The sequence below is a fragment of the Cygnus atratus genome, chromosome 5, assembly GCF_013377495.2.
Source record: "Cygnus atratus isolate AKBS03 ecotype Queensland, Australia chromosome 5, CAtr_DNAZoo_HiC_assembly, whole genome shotgun sequence".
NCBI lineage: Eukaryota > Metazoa > Chordata > Aves > Anseriformes > Anatidae > Cygnus > Cygnus atratus.
In genome coordinates, this window is record NC_066366.1 from 28,771,631 (window position 1) to 28,795,815 (window position 24,185).

Genomic DNA, 24,185 nt, shown 5'->3' on the forward strand with positions numbered 1-24,185 from the left:
CGCCTGCCGCTCGGCGTGGCTGGGTGCATCCTTCTGGTTCGCCGCATATAATCGGCTTCCCAGAGCTGCCAAGCAGGGGGGAGAGTTGGAACCAAACCCATCTACAATGTTTGCTTCAAAATCCAGCTCTGTGTCCCCTTCTCCATCCATGGACCAGGCAGATTCGGATGCTCTGGACATCAGCACCAAAGTGCAGCTGTACGGCGTGCTCTGGAAGAGACCCTTTGGGAGGCAGTCGGCCAAGTGGTCCAGGAGGTAAGCCACGGGTGTCGAGGGGTGCTGGGGTGAGTTGGCTGCGTGCTCAGACTCTTTTCAAGTGCAGCCAGGCAGGGACGAGGGGTGAAGCTTCGGCAGAGCTTCCCTGCTGTCCCATGTCTGCTTCAGAGACTCAGACCCCAGTGTGCTCTCCTCTGTCTGGCCACGGGGGCATCCCCCCAGAAAGGGGTCTGAAAGGTTTGCTAGCACATTGCCAAGGGCAGAAGTATGACCTATCGCACCGAAGTGATGGGTCATCCTGAGGTGCAAAGCTGGCACAATTTCTATACGTGAAGCACTGAGCCTCTCGGGAGAGCAGCTATCAAATGATGAAGCAGCGTTGGTCACGGATGGGTACGCGCACAGGAACACGGCACGGCTCACTCTTGTTGCTCACTGGGGGTACACGATCCTATGGATTAAGCCCTCCGGCATTCTTGGGAGGCAGACTCATGTCACTGCTGATAGGAGTCACTGGCAAGCCACTCAGTTACAAGGCCAGCAGCAGAGAAACTTGTGTTTTCACCTTGCTGCTGTCAGAGATTTTGTGACCCAGGAGCTGTTGTCGTGAACTTTAGGAGGAGGATAATAGCACCGGCCCTCCTTTGGTAGTTTGGTAGTACTACCTCCTCTGGTAGATATCAGCAGAGGAAACTGTGCCAGAAATGCAAAGTAATACTGTTTTCCTTTTTTTCCCCCATTTCCCCTGGGAAAAGGCAGAAATGAGTTGCTAACAAAAGGCAGCCCAGGAAGCCCAAGCTACCCCTGGGGCTGAAAAGCAGCACGGCCTTTTGCTGAAGTGTAGACACAAGGAATCAAAGCGTTACTTCGGTAGTGGTTTTGTGCTTGTGGCTGTCTGGGACTCATGCAGGTTTTATTCTGTGCTCTTTTTTCTGAAAGCGTGGCCTGTTTTCACCAAGGACAGAATTTGTGTCGGTGTTCCCTGCTCAGCTCACAAGCACTGCTATTTAAATGAATGGTGTCTGGAAGCTGACGTGACTGTGCTGCTGAGAAATGGACAAAATAACATAGGGGGAAGGTAATTTTCTGTGGAGGACGTATTCTTAAAAGATTTTCTTCCTAATCAAAATTTCTTACAGGCAAATGGCCCAGCTCTGCTCTCTCTGTCATTATTTATTTAGTGCTGTTCTATTCCTAGAAGTCATCCCCATCTTCAGTGAGTTGTAAATATTTTAGTGATGGCGGGTGGGAGGAGGTGGGGAGGCAGGCGTGGGGCAGTGTGGAAGGCTGGCTGCGAGCACAGCCACTGAGGGTCCTGGGGGAACAGGGACAGGAAGGTGTTTGGTAAATGGGAGATGACTCCTGGGCATTTGTAGGGCTGGGAAGGAGCAGCTTCCAGAGCAAAAAGCCTGTGGGACTGGAGGAGCAATGAGGGGAGGGAGAGCTGGTCCAAGGATGGGCTGATCCTGGCAGCAGAGCATAAGGAGGCATCGACACAGGGCAGGGGGAGCACATGGGAGTGGTGTGATGGTGCCCTCCTGCCTCGGGGTCGGAGGGGCCGGAGAAGGCACAGGTTTGCCTGGGGGAGCCCCAGCACATCGGGCTCTTCTGCAGCCTGGCTTTTGCTCTATCGAACCCAGCGGGGTGGCTCCCGGGACGTGGCAGTCCGGGGATGTATGCAGCTGGGTGCGGGCTGCAGGGCGCTGGTCCTGTGCGAGGAACCCAGAGCTTCTGGCACAGTGTATCTGGGGACGTGCCGTGCCACAAGCTCTAAGAGTTTGCTGAAATTCCTCTGAAAGCAGAGAGAATTCTTGGCACAGAACAGGTTCGCTCTAAGCTCAAAAATCTTGCGTGTCATTATCCATCAGCCATTATGGGGGGGATGAGGAGCAGTCTCATGAATTTCCCACCCCACATGCCCAGCAAGGCACAGCTGCTTAAGTGCATTATTATGTGAAATGAAGAAGGGATGTTTCCCTTTCTGGTTAAATTAAGTGGAAAACAAACAAACAAAACCCTACTGCTAGATACAGTTGGGGATCTGATCTCTGAGGAATGCAGATTTTGTCCTGAAATATTGGATTTTATCTATTTTGTCTCGCTTTATCTATTTAGTATTTACAGGTCATGCCTTAGATGTGGAATAATTTTGCACTAGACAGAGGTAGTAGTCCCTGTCCTGAGGAAAGCCTTTCCAAGCAAAGGGAGATAAAGCAGGAAGATCGATCACGTCAGGCCATCAGTCATGCAACTCACTCTGTGTGGCTTTTAAGAGCTGCACTGTGTTTACTGGCTCGATCCCATTCATTTGGCTGTAGCAACAGTGCTGCAGGAGATGCTGAGAAGAAAAGCAAGTGTTTATAGGAAGGATGGAGACTGAATGGATTACAAATCAGTGGGAAAAAAATCCAGGAACAGTGTCCAGAGCTTTGGTGACTTAGTGATCGAAATCCCCGATTTGGAGACTTCATTAGCAGCATCCTGTCTCTCAGAGTAGTGCTCTCTGGCTTTGGAAAGCCATAGTCTCTTTCCTCCTCTTCCCACAAAGCTGCACCCACTTTTCCTTCCAACCAACAGCACACAGTTTAGGCTGTTCCCTGGTACACAAGTTGTACTGGCAGCAGCATCAGTGGAGTCCGGAATGAAAGCCCGAGGTGTGTCCCTGCGCTGGAGCTGGTGCTGGTGGAGCACCGCAGCTTTCTGGGCTGGAAGTGACACATCCTCCTCTACCACGAGTAATCCCAGGCCCACAGAGAAGTGTCAGTCTCTAAGCTGTCTGTCACCATTCGGCTGTGACCCTTTAAGGCTAAGGGGGACAGCTCAGGGGGCATCGGCTGAGTGGCTGTCCACAGCAAGGAGGAACACAGGGAACTGAAAAGAGTAGGGAACAAAAGGCAAAGTGTGCTGATACCTCTGAGGAGATGTGCTGATACCCATCGGAGGTGCCAGGCTGCTGCTGGAAGGAGGGAAAAACAGCACTTGTGTCCTTTTCCTGATCTGTCCCTAGGGAGAGGGAGCGGGCCTGGGATTTGCTGTGTGTGCTCCTGGGCTGGTGCCCAGAGACCCGGAGCCAGCATGCTGCAGTGTGGTAATGTAAGTACTTAGCTTGGGCCACTGTTGCTTCAAAAACTTTCTCAAAGATTAGCTAATTAATCTCGTTAGCTCTCTGCGATACAAAGACAGCACTCTATCCCCAGAGATCAGTATCTCTGCCTGCCATATGTGTCTGGTAGGCCTAATGCTGGCAGATTGCATCTCTGCCTTCGCACCAAGTCACTGCTTGTTGCTGTCCATCCCCTATCCCGGTTTAATTACACCGCCATTTTGGTGGTTTCCCTCATCTTTCCACTCCCTCTTCTTTCCCTGTCACACCGGTGCCGAACTCAGACATGTGCCCAGTGTCCCCAGCCCCGCAGGCCCACTCCTTGGGGTGTCTCTCCCATTCCCCCTTGGTCATCTTTGGCCTTCCTGCTCACCTGGGTGCTGCTGCAGTCATCTGCCTCTGCAGTCCTGCAACTTCCCTTCTCCCAGTTAGCAATTATCCCTGCATCTTTGTACAGAGAGTTTGTCCTGAAAGTCAAAGCTGAAGTGGTAGTCTCAAGTTTTTAGGTGTTGCCTTTCAGGTAAAGATAGAAAAGAATATAAACAAATGCAGCAGTCCGCCAGCTAACTGGATTTCCAGTGTTCTTCCTTACTTGTTTGGTTATTTTTTCCTGCTATTTATTGTATTTTTAAAACTCTTATTTTGTCTGTTTTCATTCCAAATCCCCATGGATTCTCTCTGCATCCGTGAAGTCAGGGATCTGAAAGTTCAGCAATCTGCCAGAGGCACATCAATTCTGGGAGATCAGTGCTGTGCTTTGCTCTTGTTTTTGTTTTGTCTTGTTTTTCCACTGGAGCATAACCTATAATACGGGGATTAACAGGAACACTGAGCATCCAAAAAAGTATGTAACAAAGTAGGCGTTAGAGATATGGTGACGATGCACCACTCACGTGAAGACTTTCCCAGAGAGTTAATGAGAAGAGGTGGGAGGGAAAATGAAACAAGAAGGCACAAGGCTGCTGCTGGCAGAAATGGCATGGGCAGGAGGAACAAGCCCTGGCTGCTCTGTGGGGACCTTCCTGGTGCCTCGCTTGGACAGGGCTCCTGGGCTACCATCAGTGGGCAGACTGGTGACTCCCATGGGGCCATCTCCGATCCTGATGCAGGAATCACGGCTGCCTTTTCTGTTAACGCAAATGTGCCAGAAAATACCAATCCTTCTTTCACACAGAGGTGGAGCCTGGGTGAATCCACGCCAACAGGCATATCTCCTAGTGCCAAATCTGCCAAATGGCCCGTGTTTGCCTGTATCTCAGAGCTGTGTGAGTGGCTTACCCCCTCCTTCTCTGGGATGCTCTTCCATGTCCCTGTCTGCTGTCATGAGAGAACTGTTCTGTGGTGCTGGATAGAGATCCCATACTAGGGCGAGTGGTACTCGTTCCTCCTCAGGGATCTTGCTGGACTGGCTGCATGGGGCACAACCGCCCTTTTGGTCCTCTACTAACTAACTAAGCTCAGCACAGAAGAGTGCTTTTTGCACTGAGTCACGCTGTGCTGTCTAGAGAGGTTTTGCAAGGCTGTGGTTGGGAATAAGAGGTGAGGGTAGGCAGTCAACCGTGATGTTCCTGGAGCATCAGGCAAGAAGACAGCGTCCTGCTGAGGCAGCAAGCTGGCTGCTTCTTCCCACCTCCGATGTCCACACAAATGGATACAAATGAGTGGGCAAGGAGAAGGAAAAAAACTGAGGGCACCTGGATTCCTGCTGGTCTTTGTACATTGTGAATGTTCCTGGGTGTAAATGTGCTCAATGTGTTCAATGACCGCCGCTCTTAAACATTTTGAAGCAGGCCCGCAGCCAGAGCATGCTGCAGATCCTTCTACAGAACAGTGCAAAACATTTTATTTGTCATTTACTTGTCTGAAAGCTCTCTACTAAACCAGTCTCCATCCTTCCAGCTGCTCTTCAGCATGTTTGAGTGCTGCAGATATTTAGGCTGAATTTAAGTGAAGTCAGATCTCTCTTCCCTATGCCACTGCCTGCAGGGTAAATGAAACATCAATTTTCTAAGAGAAGAGACACTCTCCTAGGGGCATTTTGAACATCCAAATAGGCTAAAAGCAGAACTCCTTTAATTACAATTTTAGGACATGCTCCAGTAAATTAGAGGCTTGGTTTACAGGTGCTGTGATGCTTTGTGTCTACTGTGCAGTGCTTGTCAGAACATACCTAAGGCTAACTGTGCATAACAAGGCACATCTTAATGTGGTGCATATGAGAAGAAAATTCAATTTCCTTTCTATTTACAAAGGCCAGTGTCAGGAGACTTTGCCAACAGCTCTGCTTAAAAATATCTATAAATTTTATTTCTGCTTCTGAGTGTTCTCATGACGAACACATTGCCTTGAGAGTCGCTTGAGGATGCTCCCCTGTGGCTCTCCCTGCCATATGACTCAGTGTTACAGTGGGAACACTTCCCTCTTGGCTTATGCTGGCAAGGGACAATGAGAGGACAAAGGGCAGCGGGGAGCTGATTGCAAAAATAAGCTTTTAGTTGCTTTTAGCCCACGTGAGAGCCCTTTAAAGAAAGGAGCAGCTCTCTTCCAATAGGTTGAAGCCACCATGTAGGCTAGACAATACACACAGGTCAAGACATCAAAACACTTTGGCTGGGATCCTGACTTGGATGCAGACTGCTGTCCCATTCCCCTGCCAGTAAATGATGCCATAGTTTGTTTTCAACACCAGTGTGTGCAGTGTGGAAGCACAAGGCACTTGAACTTAGCGCTTACTGTTAAGCACTAGCACTTGCCTTTGGATGGAAGTTGAGGCACCCCGCATGAAGGTTGGGTGGGACTGGTCAACTTCGCTGCTCAGAAAGCAGCTATAGGTGGGCATTTTCTTGTGCTGTGAACCAAGAGCTCTGTTCTAGCAGAATTTTGTTTCTTTTCTGTCTTACAGGTTCTTCATCATTAAGGAGAGTTTCCTGCTCTACTATGCTGAGAGTGAGAAGAAGAACTTTGAAAGCAATAAATACTTCAATATCCACCCCAAGGTGAGCAGTTCTTGCAAGGGAGAGAGGGTTACTATGTTCCTAGCTTCTCTTTTTCATTAGACTATCAAGTTAAGAAGAGATAAGGCACAAGCTTACAGATCTGGGGAAGCATCCAAAAAAAGTGAGAGTTGTGTCAGTCCGCCGCATTGACCTACTGACAAGGGTAATGGATGCACAACCTTTATGTGCTACCTCACCACTCTGCAGTGTCTGCCCCGTCAAGAGATCACATTCTCCTTGATAAAACACCTTCCCACCTCCGTGCTTTAGCCAGCAACCTCCCCTCCAAGCTGAATGCATGTTTGTCCTTTCACCTTCCACTTGGAGGTCTCCTGGTGGTGGTGGTGGGAGTCCCTCTGCTTTTCAGGAGCTGTGTGTATCACCACCCCACCCCCCCCCGGGATGTCCAAGGCAGGGCACGGGCACAAGAGTGACCAAGGGTGGTGGTTCAGCTGATTAATTGTTAAGGGCGATACTTGACTTTGACTGATTGGAGTGCTCTGGTTCATCCCCAGGGTGTCATACCCCTGGGGGGCTGCATCGTGGAACCCAAAGAAGAGCCCAGCATGCCTTATGCCATAAGGATCTCTCATGAAGACTTCCATGTAAGTAGATTTTTTTTTTTCCTTCTCAAGGAAAACAAAACCCAAAAACATTTATTGCTCATGAGCAGAGCTGGATTTCCCACTCTACCAATGTCTGTGTACCCTCTCTGGGCAAACTATCCTGGGAGAGAGGGTGGCTTAGCATACAAAGTCCCCTCAAGGCTTTGCTACTGCCCCTGCTTTGACAGCCAACAAGGAAATTTCCTCCTTTTGACAGTGGGTTTAGTATACTAGCAAACCAGTAGATGGAAATCTGGGAGCCCAAGAGCTCATTTCCCCTTATTCCTCCCCTATCCCTTCATTCTTTCTACAAGCTCTTGCTGTGTGCATTTCTTTCCAAGCAAGAATGTGTGGTAGGCCTGGGCCATATTCACTCCGGCGTGATGCCTCCTGCAGAGGTGAGCCTCCTCATGCCATAGCTGTGTGCAGCTCGTGCCCTGAGTGTAAGGCATCAGCCTCTCTAATCTGGGTTTCTTTCCCCTCCCTTTCCCTCTTCCAGGGTAACATTGTTCTAGCAGCCGAGTCAGAGTTTGAGCAGGCTCAGTGGCTGGAGATGCTGCAGGAGTCTGGAAAAGTGTAAGCTGCTTTCTGTTCCTTCTTCTCTTTGATCTGCTCTGTAGACGTATAAAGGATAAAGAGGAAAAAGCCTGACTAGAAGGACTGTGGGGAGGCAGAGAAGCTCCCCAAGACCAGCAAGACCCTCACTTGACTCCTAGGACCATCCTTTCCTAAAATACAAACTCCGTAAAACTGACAGAAAGCTTCCTGTGTTGGTGTGCAGTGCAGTGACCCTTGGCTAACAAATCTGGGCTGTCATCTGGGACCTGCTGTCCCTTTCCCTGGTCTCAGAGATGTGGGACCTGGGGCTTAGCAGAAGCTCTGAGTCTCAGCAGGTGCGGGAAGAGGTAGCACTTAAAAAGGGATGTGAATTTCCCTGGGCAGGCAGAAACTTGCAGAGCTAGAAGCTTGTAGGGCAGAGCCTACCATTCGGATAGGCAGTAATTTGGGGGCCAAATTTGTCTCCCAAGTGCATGTGGGAGGGAAGGGGTGTATATGGGGCTCTTACAAGCAACCCCTGCCCGGCTGCTTGTTTCAGAGCCACCCTCCTCTTCAGGCCTTGCCCCGATATTCTAGCACCGGAGTTTAAAACAGGCAATGGGGTGGTGGCTACCCCTCTGTGCTTCTGCAACCTGCAGTGGAGAAAGATGGAGAAAGATGCAGCCCCTGTGTTGCTTGGTTAGTGCCAATGATGGCCTTTGTGTGACAAAAAGCAGTGATTGCACAATCTATGTTAGTGTGTATATGTTTCCATAAAAGCACCAAGGTGGGAATACAAAAGCCCTCCGTGCCCGCGGTGGCAGTCCCTGCACAGCGTACCAGGAGACTTGGTGGGCAATGGGAAGGAAATCACCAGCTCTTTTGTGTGGAGAAAGGCACGAGCTGGGATGCGGCCTGCTGAGGGTAAGATCAAGAGCTTGCTCTGAGCAATGTGCCAACCGTTGCCATACCACATGTGAGCACGTGATGTGCTGCTGAAGCCATTTTGCTTTGTGATTGACATTAAAAAAAAAAAAAGACCTGGCATTTGAGAAAGAAGAATAAATTAGATTGTCCTGATTCTCCCTCATCTTCTGGAAGATATTTGTGGCCACTGCAGGAAAAGAGCCAACTCAAACGTGGGTACTTCTACTGCTGACTTGGTGTGTGTGAAATCCCTCGTGATGCCATTTCCTACTTGCTTCCTATTGTCTCCTAAGCAAAGGTCCATTCCCTATCTCTGTTCCTCTATGCCCTTAGACAAATTATGCTCTTGACCCTCACGCCACCTACTGAGGCAGCTCTGCCTTCATATAGTCTGTCTCCCTGTGGGGCCATACCTTGTGTTCCTGTCTCCTCATTCCCATATACAGATGATGATCCAGCCAGGGATGTTAGGTAAATGGAGCATGGTCCACATATCCTTTGGACCACGAAGTACTAAGTGCCTCCAGAAATTGGTTGTAGATGCTCCCAGGAAAGGTAAAATGCAGGCACAACTGCAGAGGTGTCTCCACCTCAAAAAGACTCGAATATGGACACCCATCTGCAAAAGGATCATCAGCCTTTCTGATGCTGTGCTTTCCAGCACTTCAAGCATTGTGGCTTTTTCTAACAAAAGCTCACGTGGTAAGAAGGACAAAATAACAAAGCACTAGTTTGCCCCCCCCTCAGCCATAGTGAGCACCTGCACCTCCCTACAGGTGTGGTTGCACTCAGGCACTGGTTCCAGCAGATAAAAGGAATAAAAGCCTAAATACTACACAGTGCTATGGGTATATCTGGCAAGTTACACAGCAGTGGGTGTTGCTACCTTTGAGCTACAGACAGGGAAACTTGTCAGGCTGGGGAGGAAGCACTGAAAAAGTGAATCTAATGAATAGACCCCTTAAAACCTGCAGCCATTTAAAAACCCTCCATGTAATTATATGATAAACTCTACCTCCCCTGCTTGAGTTGTTTGCTGTTGGCTTCTCTGGGATCACATTCTTCCTACATCAGAGCACATCAGTGGAAAAACACACATTCACACCCACATATTCTCACTCAGGTTGAAGATGTCTACCTGTGGGCAAAACATCACCTTTTTAATTAGCATTCTAATTTCCTCTGCACTTTGGAAATATCCTGGATGCTCGTTAGCTGAACAGAAACCCAGCTGCCTGCAAAGAGCACAAGGTAGTGCCTGGGCTGTTAGGAGTGTGAGTTGCCTGGTCCCTGGGGTAACGTGTGTTTAATGTATTTGTCTGGCTTTTGCAAGAGACAAAGTACAGGTTGCCTTGAAATTGTTTTGTAAGAGGTTGCCAACTTAGAGTTTCCAAAAAGCTACAGTCTCAAATGGCTCACAAAGAGGCCTGATGCAGGAAGGCTTACAGGTATTTAATATTCATAGGCTCCCTTACAATTTAACAAAGATGACAAAACTTCTGGGCAGCAGTTGATGTTCCTGTATGTGCACCTATATAAATAGATCAGAACTGATTTTACATATGCATTTCATGTATTTTATGTGTGTAGGTGCTGTTTGCTAATGCAACGTGGATAGAAGTGAACAGCAAACTCTGGTTCTGTTTTGATTTGTACGTCTGTGTCCTTGGTTACTTAGTCTCTGTATTGAAGCCTACTCTGTCCATCAACTCAGTCACTAATGGGCATCTGCTCCACAGGCCTTTTAGGCAGCTTAGTTTCATAATGTTTTCAAGAGACCTTGAGATCCTCTGGCCAGTGGTGCTACAATAATGCAAGGTACTCTTTGAATATGCCTGCTGCCTTTAACTCTTTGTACTTGCCAGTTTCTCATCTGGCTTTTTTATCTCTGGTTCCTCGATGCTTTTACAGGGAGAGGCAGTTACCTCAATGTAGGGCCAGGCACCAAATTCTAGTGGCGTACAAACTGAGTGGAGGAGGGATTGATTGGTTCCAGGATGGATACCAGAAAGGCTGGAGATATAAGGCTGTGGGAAGGGGACAATAAGTAGTTAATGTTTGAAGTGGAAAAGTAGCTAAACCAGCAAAATATTGGAAAAGCAGAAGACAATGCCACTGGTCTATGAGAAGATAGGATTCATTTAGTGTGTTCCAGGTACATCCTGTTGCAGCTGGAGGCTGTGCACGTGCTGGGTTGGTCTAGAGAGCTCTCAAGACTAGGCTTAGTATAGAAATCTCCAAAGCACTGGAGAAACAATTGAGTAGCTGTGTGGTATTGATATACAGCTCCTGTAAACTTCCTTTTACTGAACGTCAGGAAAATTTCTCCAAGTCACTTGCAGAGAAGAATTTAGAGAATCACGATCCCCACCGAGAGATCATGTTTAAATTCCTTGGTAGATTGCTAGGCTGAGCCCCTTTGCCTCTCTCTGTGGGACCCTTAGCTCTCTTTTACTGTCTGCTTTGGCTGCTCTCTCTAGGACCTGGAAGAATGCCCAGCTGGGAGAAGCTATGATCGAGAGCCTGGAAGCCCAGGGACTGCAGCTGGCCAAGGAGAAACAGGAATATTTAGGTAGGAGACTCTTACCTCTAAATGCTGTAAAACCCAAAATAGCCATTTGGCTAGAAGAAACCTCTGGAGGTTACGTAGTCCAATTCCCTACTCAGAAACCAACTTCTGGATAGCAATACTTTGGGTGCTCTGACTGCCCTGAGAGGTGCGGCCGTCACTCCCCGCATTGCCTATGGCAAGAGCCAAAGGAGAGCAGCCTCTTTAACCCAGATGGCTCCTAAGTTAGGTGGAGTATTCCTCAAGAGAGGTGCAATAGCCTTTCTGGCCTGGTGGCTCCACACCTTACACAGCGATCATAGAGATAATAGGAAGTGCTGAGAGGAGGACCTGGAGAGACAGGTGGAAAGTTAGAAAATTTTGTCAAAATGTTGTTTTGCAAACACTAGAGCAGAACAAAGAGCTTAAGGCTGAAGAGGATCACAGTATGATAAAAGACAAGGTGATGGAGGAACAGAGGAAAAAGCACTCTGTGGCAAACCAAAGATATGTGGAATGTAAAATACATATTTCACTGTGTTTTTTTGGTCATTGACAAGATTATCCTCAGCTGATGAATTTTCACAGTTGGTTACTTTCTTTTGACAGCAGTTCTATATTTATTCCTATTTAACTGATGAGGTTTCTGCCTCATTAACCTCATTGTCAGTGATCTGTGTCCATCCTGTAGTTAAGTTTCGAAGTCAGGCATTCGTACTGGCACCAGGTCAAGGATCTTTGGAGAACAGAAACACTGCCCTTCATTTCTGCTCTGGGGAATTCCCTGAGTCCCCATGGGGTTACCTTCCATCTCCCCTCCTCTCCCAGCTGGGATCCAGGTTTCCCAGGGGACTGATTTCTCCAGGCTGTGCAACTATAATCTATTTGCAGTTAGTTTTGTTTAAATATATTAAGATCATCCTTCTTCATAATCACACACAAAGCTATCCTAGATATTTATGTCCATATGGTAAAACAAAACAAGGAAACCTAACAACAAAACCCAGCTATCAATCTTTATGACTAAACCCAATGTCAGTTCTAAAAACAAGCAAGCCTCTACTCAAAGCGTGTGTAATGGGAACACGATGAACAAGAGGCTTTAAGACGTCACTGCGGGGAATAGCTCCAAAGAGTTGTTATTTAACACCTCTTTTTAGTCTCAAGCCATCTAACATCCACGCAGATTCATTCATATGATTTAGGATCACCAGAATAAACCATCAGTGCTGTTTTCTGTTGACTTAACTCCCCTTACACTCGTATCACAGAACAATTGATTATACTTTTGTCTCTATTTAACATTGCACATACACATGGTCAGGACAACTTAAACCTCCCCAGAATAATTTTTTTTTCCTATTGGTTCAAAGCATATTGTAACTCTAACAGACCACAGTGCTTTTTACCTTACAACTTAATAATAAACCTAAATACCTTCCTTATCTAAGGTAAACCGAGTAGACAGACGTGTCTACTTCACGTTTCATCATGGGCCCTGTAGGCCTTTGACTTCAGGGCAAAGTTTTTCTCTTACTGAATTTAGTAAAGTAAGATCTAGTAAATCTAGTGAGGCTTAGTATAATAAGAGGTTTGTTTGTATGGGCAGCAGCTCCCTGTGCATTCAGCAGAGTTTATTTGGAGTATGCCCTGGAGGCCCCTCTAGACTTGAGGGATGCTGGGAGACCTCTTCTCCTAGTTTAACCTAGAGGGGTTAAAGGAGAGGGCGATGTGCTGGGAGGGTAAGGGCAGGGCACTGAGACATATAGGGAGAACAGACGGCTGCCATGCTGTGAGTGACCCTGCGTGCCCACTTAGCCCTTCTGTACCTCCTCTCCCCTATGTGTGAAGCAGAGCTGAGGATGTTTTCCTAGCTCAGCTAGAGGGTGGCGAAGGTTAGTTTGTTAATGCACTTGGGAGGAACCCTTAGAAGGAGTACACATTAATATGATTGCTTAGTTTAAGTTATTTGGCAGGAGGGAAATTACCAAGCATCCCATTAGTGTCATCTCAGCCTTTGGAGCCTCTCAAACAGATATGCATGGAGCAATAGAAAACGCTGTGCTTACAAGCTCCCGTCAGTGCTTCATGCCTATAAATATCCCCGGGATATAAATTGCTTTTCTCTGCGTTTGGCCTTTGTGTGTGTGTATGTTTGCAGATAAGCTGATGGAAGAGACAGAAGAGCTGTGTCTGCAGAGGGAGCAGAAAGAGGTGAGTGTTCATCACAAACCAATTCCCTTCTGCTTCCACGGGGCAGGGCTGGGAGGTCGGAAGCTGCTGGCTTGAGGGCACGCCAGAGTCCAGACAGGGAAGCAGCGGGGCCAAAAGTCTCCTGCCATTCCCTGGGCCTGTGGGTGAAAAGAGAAATAAGGGCTGTGCCACGGGATGGACCCTGGAGCGGTATCCCTGATTCCCCGTCCCAGGCTCTTTCCATACAGCATGCTTGCTGCACCCCTTACCTGCTGATGTCTCCAGGTGAATTGAATACTTGCTCTTTGGTGGGTTCAAGAAGGCTGTGGCAATCGACTTGTCTGTCTACAGAGTTAGAAAACAGACCTGACATTGTTCTACTGTAGGGATGCCATCGTGAGAAAGAAGGAACAACAAAAAGCAGTCAGGTTTGTTCTTTGGTCTCAATAGAGATGGGGAGAACAACAAACATTGCTCTAGAGAAAGACCAGGGCACCACTCCTTTAGATGTGACTATTATACCTTAACTGGTCAAGCTTATTATTGTTTTTCAAGCTATTCCTAACCTTTTTGTTTAATATAATAAACACAGTTCATTCATGTATTTACACCAAATCTATACTAGTTTTTATACCACCATCATAAAGTTATTGTGAAGTTGCTTTGCAAATGGATTTTCCTCTTATATGGCTCTTAAGGACATAGATCACCGTATTGCTGTCTTACAAACTGCCCCGTGTTCTCTTCTCCAATTAATCCAGAACGACTGTGGCCCCTCTTTGGCAAAAGACAGCAATGCTGACCTAGAATTCTCAGGCCTATGTTTTTCCTGCCTACATTTCTGCAGAGCTAAAGGACACTTGGTGGCTTGGACACTTCCCCAGTGCTAAGCTACTTCTGCCTTTACAAGGAGACATACCTATCTGGTGAGGTAGCCTGCTGCACTACCTGCAGCCACAGGGAGGGAAATGTTCTTGTCCAAGGACTCTGGAACAAACCTCTGTCCTTACAAAGCCATTCACTGTATCTTCATTGCCCACGAAGAGCAGATGGGGCCAGTTTAGCGTGAAGGACTTTGTTATGACAGAGGACTCTAACTCACTGGACTGCGGTGGTCTGACCTGCTGTGAGCCTGAAGGCTTCAGAGCAATATGTTGGGAAAGCACTTTGAACCATGTGTCTGCACGTGGAGCAGGAGTCAAGTGCATGTCCTGGAGCAAGAGTCTTATGAATTTATCTGGCACCAGTGTTGTTTTGCGACCTTCGTGGGCCTGTGGCAGGAGATCTGCCTAGCAGCTAAGGCAGGAGATGGACCCTTGCTGTGCTTTGTCCCCATCTCCTCTTCTGCAGATGGAGAGAAGGCTGGGAAATGCCCCTGGTAGGTCTTGGTATGACTGCTTCTCCTAGACTAGAAGAGACTGTTTCACCATATGTGGCTAGCTTGAGGTAATCAGAAATCTTTAAGCAGTGCTTTGTTAGTCCAAAGTGACAGGCTGACCAAACTGCAGAGCTGTAACTGTGCAGTCTGTGTTTTTCCTGTCCCAGTGGGAATGGAAAATGAGGTTGAGCTGGTACAAGTGCCATGTTTGAGCTGGTACAAGTACCATGCTGACATATTCCTCTCTAGGCTTTGTGCCTGCACGTGTGGGTGCCTGGAAAGAAAGGCTATGTGTATGTAGAGCCCACCTTTCCCAGGAGGCTTTGGACCTTTTGTATACATGGAGCAGAGCTGATCTGTGCAGGCAGCATGTGTGGGATTTCCAGGTGCCTGATAATTTGTCAGGGTCTTTTGAATGTCTGGAAATCTTCAACCAACCTCCAGTCCCTTCTAAATGCCCCTGGACAAAAGTGTGCTGAAATCAGACCCCTGATGGCTCTGCATAGTGCACGTGAAAAGTGACAGGCTTTGTTAACAGGGAAGCTGCTCCTGACTTTTAAGCGTGCTGGCAGAGTACACTCCTGTCTCCTCTTTTGGTGTAGGAACTGGAACGCCTGAACCAGGTTCTGGAAGCGGAGAAGCACCGGTTTGAAGAGGTGGTACGGGAGCTGCGGCTGGAGCAGGAGCAGATCAAGAGGTAAGGGAGCAAGCTGGGCAGGGCAGGAGAAGGACACCGGCTCCCTCAGTAGCAGTGCTAGTGTGGCTGTGAATCAGAACAATGGGTAAAAGCCACCAATTTTGTCTGTGTACAAAGGAGGTAAATGCAACGTTGACCACAACAGGGAAGGCTGAGATCTGTGTACTTGCACTTGCTATCAGTTGCGTGACCAATAGGTTACAGCTTAATTTCATTTGTTGCTCAGGCCTCCAGCAACCTCACTTCCAAGGAGCTGGGACGTGAGCAGTCCTCAGGTTAGTTGGGGCAGTGTGGCAACTGACAGGTGCTGGAGGATTTCAGCACCTGATACAATTCATTGTATTCTCACCAGCCAGGTGGACTCCAGACATCTCAGTCCGGTTTTTCATGCTCAGCTGGATGACACAGGGTGGAGGTTGAAGTTGTCTCACTAAGAATAATTTTGTCTTTCTGAGACTTACACTATGCAAAGCAGCAGTAACAAATGTGTTTAGAAAAGGAAAGATCCAAGTGGTTTTCTGAGTGTTGAAAGGGCATTTTTTGCAATTGCTCTCTTATTTTTCCTTTTCATTTTTTTTTTTTCCCCTCCCTAAATAGCATCTAAGAAAAGCTGGTAAGGTTTTCCGAACTATTTTTCTTTTCATAGATCTGCACCTGCTGACATGACTGCCCAGTCTGGGCTCTGCCAGTTGTAACCATGGTCCTGTCCTCACTAGAGAAGCACACTAGTGGCTGGTTTTGGTTTAACCATCAGGAGGCACAGCCAGGTTCCTGGATGCCTGTAGTGTGTTCAAGGTGTGATGCTTTCAGGTCAGGCACACTCCTGTCTGAAATTCCTGACCCATACTGCCCATACCAGCCACTAGTAGCAGGTCCTGCATTAGAAGTCCACAGCCTGCACAGTCCAAGTGTGTGGGGCTAGTGTTCCCCTGCAATAGTTGTCACAATTTCTGCTTCTTTAGGGAGCTAGAGCTCACGGCCCGCTCCCTTAAAGGAGTGGAGGAAGAAAAGAAAGAGTTGCGAAGCCTGACAGAGTCCTTACAGAAAACCCTAGAGGTGAGTAACTGCTTCTCCCCTCTGAATGACAGCGTTATGGGAACAGTCCTCGAGAACTGACCGGGACTGACGGCAATGCTGTCCATGGAATGAATCTAACATCTGTTAGTGTCAGAGTTAAGCCCTGTGCAGATGAACCGATTCATTCAGTAGATGATATGAGGGACAAAATCCTCTTCAGAAATGACTAGAAGTGACGAGGAGCCCAGCAGAGCCAAACCTTTCTCAGCAGTGCCAGATGAAGTGATGCAGGGCAATAACCATAATATGTAGCTTGGGAAGCTTGGGTTGAACACTGGGAGAGATTTTTTACCAAACAGGCAATGGGAGAGGTTGAGGGATCTCCATCCTGGAAGTTTTTTGAGACTCATCTATACAAAGCCACAGCTGATCAAATCTTGCTGTGCTGACAGGCCTGCTCTGAACAGGAGGCTGGACTAGAGCCTCCCAGAGCCCTTCTGGCCAACAAGGCTATAATCTTCTGTGGGAGCTTCCTGATTTTTGAACAGCAGCTCCTTAAGCCCTGACTTAGAGCAGCAGTGAGGCATTCCTCATTCACAGACTGGAGCATGGTTCCCAAGTAATCATATATCGTACAGCAATTTAGGAAATGGAGTGCTGATATATAAAACCCTTTATTTACTTGGTATTGCTCCGGTGGACAGGTGAAAAGTGGCTTTTCTAAATTCATATAGTTTTTGCAAAGTTTCCACACAGCTAGCTTGCTGAAGCCTTGATGTCATCCTTGATGTTCTTGTTAGATCCTCAAAGTTGGTCCAAAATCTGATGCTCTTCCTGAAGCCTTGAACTCCTTGACCACAGTTATGGGTAGGAAAAAAGATCTGGAAAGGTAGGGAAGGAGCATTTCTACTCCAGGTGCCTCCAGGTTCTCTCCCACTTGCATAGCAAAGGCTATGGTGAAAACAGATTTAAGGGAAAAAAACAGATTTTGTTACTCCGGTTTTAATCAGAATGAGGAATGTGAATGTAAGCGTGGAGGAACTTAGTAAGGTGCCAGGCAGGAAAAGGAGCAGAAATATTAGACTTGATTGATGCTCATAGTTTCTGTCCTTCTTCAAGGAGCTTTCCCTGGAAAAGCAGCAAATGCTGGAGATGATGGAAGAAAACGAAAGCCAGTTCACACCTCCAACCAGCCCTAGCAAGGAGCAAAGCGCCAGCTGGGGACTGCACTGCAGCCTGCGACAGATTGAAGAGAAGATGCAACAGCTTCTGGAGGAGAAACTCCTGGCAGAGAAGAGGTGAAGTGGGGTTGGGCTCTTGCAGCGGTGACAGGGAGGTGGAACAAGATGCCTTCCAGTAGGAAAGGTGTTGTGGGAAAATAGGTAGTTTTCCTTCATGGCAGATAGGAGGCAATTAGAAAGAGTATGGCTAAATATTTCCAGGCTTAAAACTAGGATCACTTCAAAACTCTTCCCATATTTACCCTGAGACCTGCAGACGGGTGAGAGCCTTTATAATTTCAACTTCTGGCTGTGGTACAGGGAAGAGGACACTTCTGCCTTGGTCAGGATTTGTGATGCCAAATGACGTGGCTATCTGCTGACTTACTTTGTAGTTGCCGGCATAAAACAAGGCTGGAAGCCCTTCTGGTTCCCGCGTCAGGAGTTCAGGTTGTGAACACTTCAGAGAGGATGGGCAGAGTGAGGCAGGGCTGCTGAACTCCTTGCTGCTACTTGGGCCTGCACCTTTCACATCAGGCTTGTGAATCTGTTCAGTGTCCGTGCGCTTGTCCATTGTATTGTCCTTGTATTTGGTGCTCGTGGACCTCTCTGAGGGGGGTTGAGGATGTCCCCTTCAAGAACTTACTACCTGGCTTTCTTCAGCCAGGCCTGTTATTGAGGCAAAAGGCAGATAATGCTCCTTTAGTGCCTCTTTGCTCAGGGTAGCCACGTAGTTAAACGTGCCCCACCATGGCATCGAGCCCCTCCTTTTCTGAGAGTCGTGCAGGGGTGGGGATGGTGATCTTCTTTTGCTGTGCCATGCACCAGGATGAAGGAGAACGAGGAGAGGTCCCGAGCTCTGGAGGAGGAGCGGGAGTTTTACTCTTCCCAGTCACAGGCGCTGCAGAACTCGCTCTCAGAGCTGACCGCAGAGAAGCAGCAGACAGAGAGGGACCTCAAGGTACCACCCATGTCTGTCACGTATCCAGGTCTCGCACTTGCTTTTCAGATCATCCCCCTTCTCATCTTTTCCCTGCACCTCCAAGATGCTCTTACCCTTTAGCATTCCTCTTGCCCAAACTAAAGCTAAGATGACCTAAACTGTATGAGTTATTCTCGTTTGCTAAACTACTACCCATATTATCCTTTATTTCTAATTTTTATTGTATTTTCTTTCTGAAACTAAGAACTATCCACCCCATTTTGGGAATTGACTGCCTTTATCTCAAGTTCATCTCAGATGAAAAAGTGGCCTCCTGTTCTTGCTCAGCTTCGACTACTTGCATAGGTATGAATTCATGTGTTGAAATACCATCTCTGATTCCACATGGTTCATACAATGAGAGTGCAGATGTGAAAAGAAAATTCAAAGTAAGGGAGAATTCCTAAAATAATCTGGACTTCAGATTGTCTGAAGACATGAGGAACAAATTTTTTGTTGTCGTATGTTATTTCTATTGGTTTTACTTAGTTGTTTTTTTTTTCTCATTTTCATCTGCTTTGTGTCCCTTGCAAGCCTTGTGAGTTACAGGGGGAGATACACAAGCTGTTTTCAGGAGTACTTATTCTCTTCATCTTCCTCAGGCTGAGGTGAAGGTGCGCATGGATCTGGAGAAGAGACTGAGGGAAGCTGAGGAAGCGTTGCAGCGCTTGGAGCAAGGTTTAAATTCTTTGGATCGCAACAAGGAGAAAGAGGAGAAGATGAAAGCAGATGTCAGTCATTTGAGAAGTAAGTCAGTCATCCATCTTCTGTACTGATGAGCAAGCTCCCAGAGAGGAAATATTTCTACCCATCTTTTCAGACTCAAAAAGAGGTTCCCAAATTAGCAAGGCTGCACCAGGTGCTCTCTCAGCTCTTTGTACCTCAACCACACCTCCCTTTGGAGGAGTCAAAATGCACTATGCAGACACTTGGTGCTTCACCCTCAAAGGAGTGCAAAATTATTCCAGCCTTCCCTGTGTGGTGGAAGAGAAACCTAGTGGCAGAGAGAGGAGTAAATACTTTCCAAAAGGTCAAACAGGGAAGTTGTGGCAGAGCTGGAAAGACTGACTAGGTCTGAGTTTCTGGGAGTCTTCTGGTTCCCCCAGTCTCTTTTCTCAGCCCTCTTTCCTGGAACGTCAGCAGTGTAAGGAACACCATGGCTGCTGTAGCAATGTGCTGGTAGGTCACCAAGCAGGTGAAGTTTGGATCCTGAGTCAGAGCTGAATCACTGCATCAGCCCAGCGTTGCTGTGCTGAGACAACTGTAACCCACGGGTAAGGTGTAAGCCTTAGGTTCCCTGCGGCCTATCCCTGTCTGTTTGCTTTCTGTAAGATGGGGTGATGGCCTAGAATCTGGCTTGAGCCAGGTTTGGGAATTGATATCACCAGCTTATTCTGGGAGAAGTCTTCCTTGTTTTCCATCCTCAAGTATAGTGCAGGGGGAAGCCATTATAGAGATGCTGTATCTATACAGTTAAGGCTTCATTGCAGTGAAACGTGGATGTATTGGGCCAAGAGAGAAAAAATCAAAAAGTCTTGTGGCATTCTGAGCACTATATGTATATATAAAACATTATTCAGTAGTTTCTCCATCAGATTCCTAAACTGAGGCAAAGGACTTGATTTTGAACTTCGTGTTAGCAGCTAGGGGTCATGGCAAGAATACAGAGCTAAAATGGCTGTGTTGAGCTCAGCTTTCAATCAGAGCTGAGCTACCTGCACAGGGCAACAGTGAGTAACCTCTGGTACTGAATGTCTCCTGATACGTTTCTAATCTTAAGTTTGGAGGCTCTTTTCTTCAAAAGAGCAATGTTTTCTTTAGTACCAGTCCCAGCACAGATTGCTCAGTCCTTGCAGATGATTGCTACAGCTCTCTGCTGCCCTTTGACAACAGAGCTGGGGAGCATTAGCATTTGAGCCCTTCGAACAGCAAGGGGACCAGCCATACAGGCAGGGATCTAGGAGGGCAGCCAGAGAACAATGGCAGAGAATGATTAGACCATGGTAAGGCCCTAGGAAATGAACCTGGGCAGGAAAAGCAACTGCTAGGGACAGAAAAGCATTGTCTGAGTTTGGTGGATGTGGGGCTTTGCACAGAGCCTGTAATGTGTGCATGTGTTAGTATTTGCTATGCTATTAAGAAATCCCTGGCCATGCATGGCACACCTGGGTGTGCATGACAGTGTTTCTAATTCCTCTATTTCCCCAGCTAGGCTTGTCTGGCTTTAAAATTTCTTCAAGGAAAATGCAATCAGCCAGGCTTCAGAGCTCTCTGTTTTGACAGAGTTGAGAAGTTTTATCCTAATATCAAGGAGAGTAAACTGCCTTTCAGCAATTAAATCATTAACAGCTGTGGGAAGGATTAAGGGTGAATGGACGGTTGCCATTCTTTCTCTAATTTGAGTTATGGCACTGGAGGTTTCTGTTGTTCAGAACTTGGTGATGTTCTGGAGCTTCATAGACTTTTGTCTGTGAAGATCTGGGGAAGCGTTGAACATCATCACTTGGCTCAGCCTGTCAGCGAGCTCAGTCCCTCTTGACTGGTTCTTTGTTTGCGGTGCCTTTCACTGCTCACAGTGGTGTCCTCTCCTCAGAGTTCTTTGAAGAGTGCATCCGCAATGCTGAGCTGGAGGCCAAGATGCCCGTGATCATGAAGAACTCAGTGTACATCCACAAGGCTGCCACTCGCCGCATAAAGAGCTGCCGCCTTCACCGCCGGAGAACCAGCGCTTCGTGGAATGACTGTAGGTATCGGGCAACTTCTTCCTCCGCGTCCTGCAGGAGCAGATACGTGCAGAAAGATCTGCAAATATAGTTCATATTACATACTCCTTAGCAGTAGCATGGAGCTACAGACAGAGAGACTTGGAGCTTCTCTATCCAGGGAGCAGGAAATGAGTCTGTGTACTAGCTCCCTGTCTCTTCGTGTATGTGAAAAGTTGCTGGGATGCTCCCAGGCTACTGTAAAAACATATGCTCAAAGCTGACTTAGTTTGTGATTAAGCATTCAGATGGAGTTAATTTGGAAGGGATGTCTGCACAATATCTAGTCCGGTCCAGTGCTCAAAGTGGCTGCCTTCGAGGTTAGATCAGATTCTACACAGAACCCTAAACCTGTAAAGAAGTAAAGCAAAGTGCCCGTAAAGAAGAAATATGTGTTTCCGTGTCCCTCAGCATTTTCCTCCTCTAAAAGTGTCAAGGTGAAGCTATTAGTGCAATGGTTAGCTCATACTTTGCCAGGCTCTCTCTCAGTCACGATGATCGCATAGCTTGTGTGCTCTGTTGAAACTTGGGTTTGTGTCCCTGGCTGAGCGTGCTGACCTTTCTGTGCTGCTCTTGTTTCAGTGAAGCAGTCCCAGTCCTTCATCTTCTCACACGCGGAAGCTGAAAACATTGAGGAGCTGAAGGAGGCAGCCAAAAGACTGAGCCGGCACCAGCACTTCCGCGAGACTCTCTACCAAATCATGAGGTCACAAAAAGATTCAGCTTCAGGGGACGAAAAGTGACTCTTGCTGGGAGGGGACTTCTGATCTCAACTTGCCATTCAGCTCTGCAAAAGCTAAGCCATCAGGCACTAGGGTCAGAAGGGAGATATGTCCTTTGGTGAGGAAGGTGAGGGGAAGTTGTGTGTAGGCAATTCCTTCAGTTAGTGGCTTTGCTTTACTTTGGATGCTCCCCGTAGCCTGGCAGACCTTCCTTGCTGAGCACTGCTGATCACATCTCTTTGCTTCAGCTGCTTACGTTAAGCCACATTTTGCCAAGATACCATGGCCAGCGTGACAGTGACCACCGACCTTAGCTTAGGAAGTGCCTCTTCTTTTCTTTCCTGCTTAGTCTGCCTGCCTGACACGAGTGCTTCTGAGAAACCCGTTGTTAGCCCGTGGTCCAGCTGGAGCAGCCACCTGAGTCGGGCAGAGCTTGCCCCGTTTTGCCTGATCTCTGCTAGGAACTGGCTCGCTGAGCACCCCTGCTCATCAGCACTTCCATGGGGCATGCTTCATGGCACACTTCCTGAAGACTGCAGCAGCCCCAGCCTCCCAGGCACAGGCTGTAATATCAACCACGGGGCAATCTCCTGATGCAGCAACATTTCAAGCAAGCGGTAGCAGCGCAAGGTGAAGGCAACCTGGGGATGCTGTGGATTTGGCTCCAAGAAGAATCACGTGCAAAGTAGATCTTATAGGTAACTCGGCAGCATTGCTGCAAGCTGGAGGGAGGGTAATGCCGTGCTGGCTGTGGTTACAACATCCTGGGGCCAGCTTTGCACTTTTTGCACTGGAACAGCTGGCTGTGTTGCTGCTGGGAGGAGGAGCACAGCTGTGTACGGAAGGTGCTATCTACAGGCAAGTTCAATGTGTAGGAGTCTTTGACTCAGCTCTGGTGGCTTCCTCATCACCTCTGGAAAACAAGCTTCAGGACAGGTGGATGAGGACTGTCCAGCAATGAAACCTGCTACCACTTTTCAACTTAAATGCTGTCAGCAGCAGGATGTCAGGGCAGTGCAGCTGTGGGGAAAGCCACCTCTGTGTGGGCTGCAGTGAATGGTCTGTACCCAGGGCTTTGTACTGCTCTCTACCAGTTCTCTTAGTTGCAGCCTGGGCTATCTTGGTTCAGCCTGGGCCTCCAGCAAGTCAAGGCTGGAATGGGAGAGGCCCTGTGGGCAGCTTGTTCAGAGGTGGGCTTCTGGTTGGCCTCTGTGCGTTCCCAGGTGCTCACCACGAGGTTATTACAGGGGAGGATTTGGCCTGCAGGTGGTTATCTTCTGTGTTACAGAAGAGGGATGGCTTTGCTGTGCAAACTTTACGGCCTCTCCCACTACTCCTTTTTGCAAGTAGCTGGCTAGTAATTATCTGTGCTATAGTATCAGCACTGCTTAGTGCTTACAGAGCCCGTTGAAGCACACTCAGTCACGCTTATCCCTGTGACATAAATCAGGAAACAAAGTCATAAAAGATACAAAGGTGATGAATTTAGCAGTAGAGGGGCTTGGGAATCTTAAGTGCAGGTTTACTGGGGTTCTCAGGGCTGTAATGCTCACCAGTTCCCCCGGGTATTACACGTGCCCTCTGTGCCAAGTGACACTGGGCCGGCTGCTAGCCTGCCCTGTGTGGGCTGTGACACAGGCCAATCCCAGGCTGTGCTTCTGGCCACCAAATTCATTCCCTACCAATCCAGAGCTCTTTTTCCCCTTTGCACTGCCCTAATATCATCTCTGGCTATTTTCCAGTTACAAGTTCTTTGTTGTGTGGTGCTGGAAGGTACAGGCAAAAGTACAGCCAAAGAATGCATCTGCAACCCAGGCAGTTAGGAAAATCACCCAGTGGCTTGTGAATGCAGCCCCTTTGGTCTATTACCATCAAATGCCACAATATCAGAATTTACACAATTATTGTACTCAGGAGGTGGCCACATCGGGTCTTCCTTTACCCTGCATATTGACAGCAATAAATAAATAAATAAAAGTTATGCGGATGCTAGAGTGAATTCCTGCGTGTTCTTGACACACCATTACTGAAATGACGTTAAATTGCCTCTGCAGGAGTTGAGACAAATCGCCGTGACACACATTTACTGCCAGGGTACTTGCTGTGCTTCACTGCGTTGCTGTACATGCTGAACATCACCTCCAAAAGAACTGTACGTAAAATGCTTTCGTCCTTGCCACCCGCTTCCACCTTATTTACTATGTTGAGCCTCTGCACTTTAAAATGTGTATAGCATTAAAGGCAGGATGTATCAAAGCTAAAGCAAAAATCTGTTTGCTTAC

The 24,185-nt window shown here is 47.7% G+C and overlaps 1 protein-coding gene across 1 annotated transcript; it reads left to right on the top strand.

Annotated features, from left to right (window-relative positions):
* The first annotated feature begins 106 nt into the window (after positions 1 to 106).
* On the top strand, positions 107 to 22,552 carry PLEKHD1 (pleckstrin homology and coiled-coil domain containing D1). Its single transcript, XM_035539128.1, has 13 exons — positions 107 to 255; positions 6,222 to 6,315; positions 6,831 to 6,920; positions 7,420 to 7,496; positions 10,865 to 10,956; positions 13,094 to 13,146; positions 15,106 to 15,200; positions 16,163 to 16,256; positions 17,337 to 17,515; positions 18,266 to 18,398; positions 19,022 to 19,166; positions 21,013 to 21,162; positions 21,764 to 22,552. Exons 1-13 carry the CDS (start codon positions 107 to 109, stop codon positions 21,922 to 21,924), a joined length of 1,512 nt encoding a protein of 503 aa, XP_035395021.1. The 3' UTR covers positions 21,925 to 22,552.
* Positions 22,553 to 24,185: the final 1,633 nt, after the last annotated feature.